At 32.4% G+C, this 9,452-nt stretch overlaps 1 protein-coding gene across 1 annotated transcript; it reads right to left on the reverse strand.

Moving 5' to 3' along the window:
• Positions 1-892: 892 nt before the first annotated feature.
• On the reverse strand, positions 893-4,869 carry LOC105950440 (putative pectate lyase 8). The gene is made up of 7 exons (XM_012973795.2): positions 4,616-4,869; positions 4,274-4,321; positions 3,367-3,414; positions 2,193-2,835; positions 1,985-2,088; positions 1,765-1,903; positions 893-1,657 (listed from the first exon to the last, which is right to left on the reverse strand). The coding sequence occupies exons 1-7, from the start codon at positions 4,723-4,725 to the stop codon at positions 1,430-1,432; spliced, it is 1,320 nt and encodes a 439-aa protein (XP_012829249.1). The 5' UTR covers positions 4,726-4,869; the 3' UTR covers positions 893-1,429.
• Between the last annotated feature and the right edge of the window lie 4,583 nt (positions 4,870-9,452).

A 9,452-nucleotide genomic window follows, 5' to 3' on the forward strand; every position in this document is an offset into this window, starting at 1 on the left:
TAATAAATTAATTAATTGCATGTGGAATTGGTGTCAGGTATACTCTGTAACAAGTAAGGTATGGAGATGTTGACCTGTCAACGTTGAGGAGGGTACATATACATACAAAGTTCATGTACGGATATATATATTTTGTATGTGATTGAACACCCTTCAATCATATCTTTATAGGGTACCGTGAAATCACATCTGAAAATAACTACCATTCCTTGTATTTATATATGTGGGAAAATTACAGAAACACCCCTGAACTAATTAAGTTTAATTACGAAAAATACCGCCACCTATCTGTAATTACACCGACCCCTCGTGGTGTTATTTTTCACTGGCAGGGAATAGTTCTCAAAGATATCACTCCAAACATTAGAGATGGGTGGGGTGTTTTTCATAATTAAGTCTAAGTTCAGAGGAATTATCGTAAAATCAAATAATTTAGACTTTTAGGTAGTATATCTAGTAAATTACATATGTACACTATTGTATTAAATATATGTATAATTTGATGGATTTGTGACAAAATATATTGAAATAAATTATTATCTAGAATACAGTGAAACAGAGAATCCTATGTAATTTTGAAAAAGATTATAGACCACTTAGCCACTAAAAAAGTTCCAATAACATTTGCCGGTAAAACCATCACTTTTTGCAATGAAAATTACAGATAAACTTTTATAAATTAATACAGTTGACACTAGAAAAATTTTATTAATTTAGTGAAAATATCAAATTATTGAACTAATAATTTGATACGTTTTCACCGAGTCGAAACCAGAAGAAATTATTAATTAAGCGAGATTATTAATTAATCGAGATTCTGATGTATTAATAATCACACTGATAAACCAAAATCAAGAATGTGAGATATTGTCTGGATTATCTAATCACAATATCACTCCAAACATTGCTTTTTCATTAACAATCAACAAAGAAAAAAAAAAGGTAACAAAGATTTAAGCAAAAAAATAAAAAGGCTAATTAATATGCATCATCATATCTCTATCACAATATTGTATGACTCAAAAGAAATCTAAAAAAAAAAAAAAGAAAAAGGACAATTACAATTATCATTCAGTTCCTATGAAAGAACATAAGCCAACACAATTTTGCAGACTCAAGACTGACAGAAGAGAGGCTGACAAATCTGGACATTCCCGAAAGAGGATCGAATTTTTGAAATTTAAAAAAAAAAAACGAGATTTTGGACAACGCTTCCGCGCCCACTACCAGAACAGCATTGTTTTTTTTCTTTCAACTGAAGCAGGCCGAGGTTGAGCAACAATGGTGATTGGATGGTCTGAGATTGAGAAGATGAAGAAGAAGAAAGATGAAATTGGACATGTGTAAAAAATGTACACTTGCCAATGTGAAGTGGGATTTAAACAGAAAACAAGAAAGAAAAAAGAAAAAAAAAAAAAAAAAACTGTTTTTAATTAGAGCACTGATGTCCTCGTTTGCAACCGAGAACTCCGGCACCAGAAGTAATAGTTCCGACCATAGATGACGATTTTGCCCCTAAGCTCGAAGCTCTAGCGTAGCTAGCCGAAGCACCAGCTCCAGAGGGGGTGAAGTAAGCTCCATTGAGCATCAAATCGCCCTCCGATCTCCAATTCCACCCCTTCCATTGACCTTCACCCGTGTCAACCCTCTTCGTCACCTAAATTTCATCAAGAAAACGGATCACATCGAAATTCCCAAATCGCCCCTGTTCCCTAAGATTCGTTTCAAAATTGGTGATGATTATAGTTTACTAATTTATTATACCTCTTTTGCGAAAGGATTGACTGGTGCAAGATATCTGTTGCCTTGGCTGTTGATTGTCGGCTCTGCACTCCCTCCAATCGCGTACATTTCCCAATGCGTGTAATCGTTGTTCACCACATGAAAGTATCCATGCCTGCACCTGCAAAACAAAATTTCGAGAAACTTGTTATAAAGAGCACATTTAAATACAAACGAACATTTTAATCATCTAACTAATTACCTCGGCATCCTCTGCATAAGCCCCTCACCGAAATGATTATACGCAATAGTCACCTGCATTTGCTTGTCTTTCATATACGAATCGCTGTGTCCCAACAGCATAACCTATTCCATTTCCACACACACACACACACACACAATCAGTAATTTTGTCCAAAAAGTGCAAAAAAATTAAAAGAAAAGTTCAAGAAAACAGAAAATCAAGAAACCTCATTATGGTGAGTGAAGTAATTATTCGAGACGGTAATCGCAGTGGACCCCATAACAGCATCGACAAGCCCATCCGCACAATTCGATAGCGAATTATGATCAACCCAAATGTGGCTCGACCCGAAAATCGAGATCGCATCTCCATCGGCCATAGTCCTCCACCCGTAATGCGAAGGGGAGCTCCTCACCATAGCATTACCAGTCGGCTTGCAGTCATGAATATGCAGCCCATGAATAATCACGTTCGTCACATACTGAATCGTGATACACCCTCCGTTCGCAATGTGGACGTTCGCCCCACGACCGTCTATTGTCTTGAAGCTGTTCATAATCAGTTCTTGCTTCAGCGTAATAACCATGTCACGTTTGAACAAAATCCAAAGCGGCTGGGTTTGGATGACAGCGTAGCGGAGTGTTCCGGGCCTAGGGTTCACGGGGTCGTCATTGCCCGGATCGGTCACTATGTAGAATCTGCCATCCCTGCCGCCAATCGCATTCCGGCCAAAGCCTATGCCACAGTCGGCCAGCCTCTTCCGGTTCTTGTGCCAGTTTGGATCGCACCGCCAGCAGTCGTCGATCGGGTTTCCGGTCCCACATGAGAAAAACCCGAGCTTTCGCCTCTCTGTGCTGTTTCGAGTCGCCCTGTGGAATTTGAAAAATCGAATAGTGTGTTAAGGCGGCAAGAATGTTTGGACGGTATTTTCGTCTTTCTTTAGACACACACACATCATGGGTTAGTTATGGCTGTCATGTGAAATCATAGCCTTTACAGAATGTGATGATGATAAAGCACATAATCAGTAAAACTAAACACCGCAAAACACGGATCTAATTACAGTTACTTGCATGTGGGGATGAACATGAGTTTTAACTAATTATTCCATAATATGAAGGGTGCAAGAAAATGACATTAAAAAAAAATTAATAATATTAAAACAAAAAAATAATAATAATAAATGCAATAAAATGGCATGTGGGTAGGGTAGGTCTGCTCTAATAAAGAAAACTATTCAATCTAAAAGGACCCAACAGCAACAACTACAACTATAAACCTCATTGTGTGTCAGTTAATGCTACGAACAAATTCTTGAAAAAGAAATAAAATTAAATAGAAATACAAAATAAATAAATAAATTAAATAAAAAAGGAAAATGAATATGAAAGATCACCTACATTTCAACCATTCTTACAACCTCTTCCGGGTCATCAATTCCTTCAAACCTGAACATTACCCACAAAACCGGTCAACATTTATTGTCACTTTGCATATAACAAATAATTCAGATTTTTTAATTTAATTATTTTGAAATTAGGTATAAAATAGTAAAAGCAAAAGGGGTTTATAATTAAATAAAAAAGATATAATTGTAGTAATTTTGATCACATGGAGTTGTCAGCTGCTGGTGAGGTAATTTATATTATTTTAAAAATAATTTGGAATTTATTATTATTATTATTATTATTAGTAATTAGCGGAGGAAAAAGTGGTGACACAAACGAAAGTACAACACTATAACAGAAAAAAAAGCGCACACACACACTACCGCTGAGTGTGATATACACTGCTCAAGGTAGTGGGGACAGTGTACACACTATACATACAGAATCCCCCCCTACCGTTAAAACCGTCAAAAAGTGTTTTTTTCTCAGAGGAGAGAGAGAGAGAGAGAAAAGGGAATCAACTAATAACTGCTGTTTTAGTAAACTACGAATTAGCCCCACGGGAATTTTGCTATTTGTGTTGGATAAAGTGCATTTGGTGAGGGTAAAAATGGGAAGGTGGAAAAAACACCGGAATTTGTTAGGCACGGAGGGAATCCGAGGAGAATTGAATACTGTGTACAAACAGTTAAACGGTTGAGATCTGTTCAGAGAGGACACGGGATCTCAACGGCTCAGATTGATTGATTGATTCCCTTTTTTTTTCCTTTTTTTTTACTGATGGAGATCTAACGGACGGAATTTGATGGTAAGCAAAGAGGGAAAAGTAGACGGATGAGATTAGGTTAGGGCACACCGAGTCGACTCAGTACGTAAAAATGAGAAATAAAAACCGAGTTGAAGTGCCGGAGCTACTCACTTTGCCGCCATTGTTGCGTTTGTGGAGCTCTGCTCTTTCTCCATCGCACTGAAGTAACAAAAACAAAAAAAAAAAACATAGCAGAAAATTAAAACGTGATTATCTGAAAATCTGAAACTAAGCTACAAAAAAATCAAATCAAAAATTTGGAGCAATCTGAAACCCTAAAACTCCATGAAAATCTAAGAAACACACAGTAAAAAAAAACTGAAATGCAGATTAGTTCAATTTCTTCTGATTTTTTGAAGGATTATACGATCAGCAAAACAAAAACAGAGCATTTTCCGAGAAATCAAAATGCAGAAGCAAAAAAAAAAACTGAAGCAAAATCGAGAAGAAAACCTCGATTTCAGGGTTTCGTCTCTGTGAAATCTAGCCACACCTCCGACGAGAAGCATGAACAGCACGGCTGACAGAAGAAGAGACACCACCAATTTCTTCGAAGCCGCCATTACGACGCCGTTTCCGCTTTCCACTATCCTCTCTCTCTCTCTCTAAGAATGTGAAACTGGATAACGAGAAAGGGTTTTTTTTTTTTTCTAGAGAGAGAAAGTAGTAAGGGGGGCAGGGGAGGAAGAAGAAGCACTACCTCCAACGTAACGGACTCTGCTGATTTTATAGACTCTGCGACGCTCATAAAACGTTAAACTTAACGCCCGTTAGCTAACTGCCAAAACTCCTGCTTAATCACTGTTACCAGTTAACAATAAGTACTCCGTATTTTGCAGTTAATTAAAGGTGGTCTTGATTTAATTAATTAATTAATTCCTTTTAACCATGGTTAGGAGTTGGGAGTATATCTATTTTTCTTTTTCTTTTTTATTTTCTTCTATTTTAACTGACTAACTGAATTAATTACTGGGTCTGGTTAACTAACTCTGCGCTTTTATCCACAGTGTCTGCCGCTATCACGTGCCATCGTCGGTCGCTCACGTGGCACAGCTGACTTCCCTTTTCTTTTTCTTTTTCTTTTTCTTTTTATTTTTGTTTTTCTTTTTATTTTTCTTCTTCACATTTGAGTTCTTTATTTTAATTTTTGGTTAATGTCAAGTTGTCTACTTAAGCATTTGATGAATATTATTTGATGGCACTATTATTCGTTTTAATCAATAAGAATAATTTTTTTGACGAGCTCGAAATATATTATCAGTAAAAATTGGTGTCCTGACCGGATCGGACCAACCGGTTGAATCAATTAAACACGAGAGTCATTGTCATGTCCGGTCCGGTTTTACCGGTTGAGCCGTAATATCTGAACCAGAGTGAAAATGGGGTTCTTTTGCCCGCAGTTGTATTTTTTTATAAAAAGAAATAAATAAAATGGCCAAAACTACGTCGTTTTACTGCTCGGTTGAAAAAAAAAATCAAAATATTTTTTTTAAATAGGAAAGACGTTATTTTTTATTATAATTTCTATAATATTTGAAATTATTCGGTGTAATATGCCATGTGTAAAAGAAAAATAAGTTTGATTTAAATTTTAATTTAAAACAAGTAACGATTTTTAGTGTGTGAGAAATAAAATATATTTTATTTACTATAAGAAGTATTTATAAATAATTATAGAAAAAAAAATGAAAAAATCAGTTGGACCCGGTTAGACCGGCCCAACCGTGATCTAGTAACTTCTTTGGTTCGATTTTCAAAACGTAGGTAAAAATTGAATGTTTTGAAAGAAAATTATATGCACCAAATTTAAGCAAACCAAAAATTGGCCATTATGTAAAAAATAAAACACCTAAATTGTATTTCAAAATAAATATTATTGAAGCTCCTATTAACAAAAGGTGGAATAATTAATTATTAAATAGTGATCGTCAGCAATAATTCGATTAATTGTAATTAAAATGTTTCCCTAATTGACTCCAATATAATATTTAGGGACATGTGCAAAAAAATGTGATTACAATTGTAGATGACTTGTCAATGTTGTTTTATTATGATTTAATTACAGTATTATGGAAAGATGTAGATTTTTTATTTAAAAAAAAATAATATTGATTTATAAAAAGACAAACCAAACATGTTTTATAATTAAAATCTCAACAACCATAGCCCATATAGCTTACTAAATGTGTTTAATTCTCTTTTTTAACCAAACAACCTTTTTTGTGTCGGAGAAGAAGTTTTTACTGTTTTCTGTTATTTATTACTGTGTCCTTATCATACTTAGCAATGTGTGCACTACTCCAAAATCCAATTAATCAGATCGAAATTACCATTTTCGTAAATAAAGAAAAACGGGAATTGAAAAACTAATTCAAATTGTATTTCAAAAAAATCGAAAACTGGAATTTAATAAATTTGAATGAAATTGTTCAATAATCGAATTTCTTTTTAACCAATGGTTTACCAAAATTTCAAATTTTTTCACATATATTAATATTTATTTTTTAAAAATTAAAGATTAAATTTTGGGAAAAAAAATTCGGAATTTTCAGAGTTATTTTTCAAAATTAAAATTGGGGCCGGAATTTTATGAATAATAAATGTTTACCCGAAATCAAAAGTTATAGTTTAAAATCGCCATAATTTGAAAACAAAATTCCAATTCACTCCCTCTTAAGTCTTAACCTTCCTCAATTAAAAAAATTAAAAAAAAAAAAAAAGAAAAAAAAAAAGTAAAAAGAAAGACCGTAGAAAGAGTTCTCCGTTACGGAAGGGAGCGGGCCCGTACCGTAAACGCCGTACGAACATTCCAAACAGACGGAACTGAATTCACGGGGAATTGCTGATTCCACGGAATTTAGATTACTTAGTGGGAATTTTCCTTTTCTCCGTTATTAGTTAATTATGGGTTTATTACATTTTAAACCCTTAATTCCACTTTTATTATTAAAAAATTCTCTATATTATATATATTAACAAAAATCCTTTAATAATTCAATTTTTATGCAAATTACCCTTTAAAACTCATGGTTATGAGTTTTTCTAACTATTTATTGTAATTAATACCCCTATGTTATATCAAACTGCTAAAAAACTACCGGATATTATTTTATTGGTAAAAACGTTCCTTAACAACCCCTGAATAGTGAACTAATTGCTAAAAAAAAGTAAATCATAGGGGGGATTTTGTTAATAAAATAAGGGTAAATTACACACACACCCTTGAGGTATGCTTAAATAATTTTAAGGTTCTTATGGTATCAATAATTACACTCACCCCCCTGAAACGTAGTTAGAAACTCTAACGGGATAATGCATTGGATACATTATTCCGATAGGGTTCTAATGGACTATTACTTTTAGCTAGTGGTGGAGATAGCATAGAGTTATGGGGAGTTATGTGGTGACATGACTCCCCCAATATGTCTTAAATCACCCATAACTCTTTGTTGTCTCCACCACTTCCTGAAACCAATAGTCCGTTAGAACTCTATCGTAATAACGTATCCAATGCATTGTCCTATTAGAGTTTATAACTACGTTTCAAGGAGGTGAGTGTAATTATCGATACCACAGGGACCTTACAGTTATTTAAGCATACCTTAGGGGTGTGGGTGTAATTTACCCATAAAATAACATAGGATAGCATTCTAGAAATTCGATATAACAAAGGGGTACTAATTGCAATAAACTCCTAATATCAATGACACTACAAAATTTATAGCAATTCAAAATAGTACAAGATTTTTATTTATTATTTTGAAAAAAATCGGTCCATTAATTAGTTGGTTGTTTGGGGGTTGGACAAAATTGAAAATACATTAAAAATTAGTCTTACTTGCGCCGGGAGTTTCGGCGCAGGTTATTGAATGGGGATGAAAATAGAATGAGTTTGTTTGGATACAGGAAAAAGTAGAATTGATACGGGACTAACTCGCTTTAATTGCTCCGGATTTTGGTAGGTGTTTGGAGTGTGGTTTAAGAAATTGTTTTTCATCATTATTTTTTTTTTTCATTTTATTTTATTTTATTTTTCAGGGACAATTGCTGTAATTTTGGGTTTTGTGAAATTTAAATTGGCAGTATTAAGGCTTAGGTGGTGATTAAATATTTTTTTTTCTTTTGTTATTATTTTTTATGATTAATTATTGGATAATTAATTAAAGATAAATGGAGGATTGTGTAATGATTGATTATAAAATGGTAAAATTGTTTTTTTTTTTTTAGGTTAAATGGTAAAATTGTTAAGGCTAAAACAAAGTATTATTGACTTCATTTATAGAAGAAAATAAAATAAAAAAATTAACATTAAAATCATTCTTAGGATCCAAAAAAGTTGAATTTAAACCAATTTATGAATTTCACTATTTAAATTTCATTTTATAAGTTACATGCGCGTAGGATTAAAAATTGATTCAAGCTATACAATTGGAGATCAATCTTTAAAAGGTTCGTTTTGTAAAGAATCAAAATTTACAATATAACTTTTATTTGATAAATTACGAAATTCAACTCAAGCTTAAGTTTGATTAAGAGCATGTTTGGCTAATTTTATAAACTTTTATAAATATTTTATAAGATAGTTAAGAGCTTATAAGTTGTTAAAAGGTGTTTGGTAATTTTTTTAAGGAAGATATCAATTTAAAAAAAAAAAAAGTTGTTAAGAATCTTATAAGCTGTTTTTTTTAATACCTACCGGCTACACCCCATCTGTTTTATTTAAGTTTATTTGCTTATTTACTAAAACACTCAAAATATAAAATTATCCTTAAATAATTTATTATATTACATTAATCCTAATAACATTTCTTTTCAACAACGTATTCTTGTAATCAATGATAATATGAATAATTAGTCAATGTATAATTATAAAAATTATCATAATAATTATAAAATAAATTATTCTCTATTTATATTTTATATGTATATAAATTACCCAAATATTATTATTATTTCAATAATAAATTATATTTATTTACATGTTTAGGGAGATATTTATTATTGAGAAGCATAATCTCAGAAACTAGAATGATATTCATAGAGGGAAAATTGATAGGTCACATTGTGATTTTAATATTTATTAATCTTTCACATTTCTAAATCTTACTTTATCTCAAACTCTTTCAATCAATATAACAAAACCTCTCGACTAATTTTTGACTCATACGATAACAGATTTAAGGCAAAAATAATATATTTACGATTCTTGAATTATGTAAATCCCGAATAAAAAAAATGAATTATACTATTTTCATGTCGTTCAAAACGAAACCCGGTTCACAGGTTTTTT

This window comes from Erythranthe guttata, chromosome 7 (genome assembly GCF_056151865.1).
Source record: "Erythranthe guttata isolate IM_541 chromosome 7, IM_541, whole genome shotgun sequence".
NCBI lineage: Eukaryota > Viridiplantae > Streptophyta > Magnoliopsida > Lamiales > Phrymaceae > Erythranthe > Erythranthe guttata.

What these genes read in the sequence shown, in the direction of transcription:
- LOC105950440 (XM_012973795.2), bottom strand. Translation starts at nt 4,725, where the DNA reads ATGGCGGCTTCGAAGAAATTGGTGGTGTCTCTTCTTCTGTCAGCCGTG. An exon ending in AACGCAACAATGGCGGCAAA is followed by an intron (nt 3,415 to 4,273) that starts GTGAGTAGCTCC and finishes GGTAATGTTCAG; the next exon opens with GTTTGAAGGAATTGATGACC. An exon ending in GTTGTAAGAATGGTTGAAAT is followed by an intron (nt 2,836 to 3,366) that starts GTAGGTGATCTT and finishes CAAATTCCACAG; the next exon opens with GGCGACTCGAAACAGCACAG.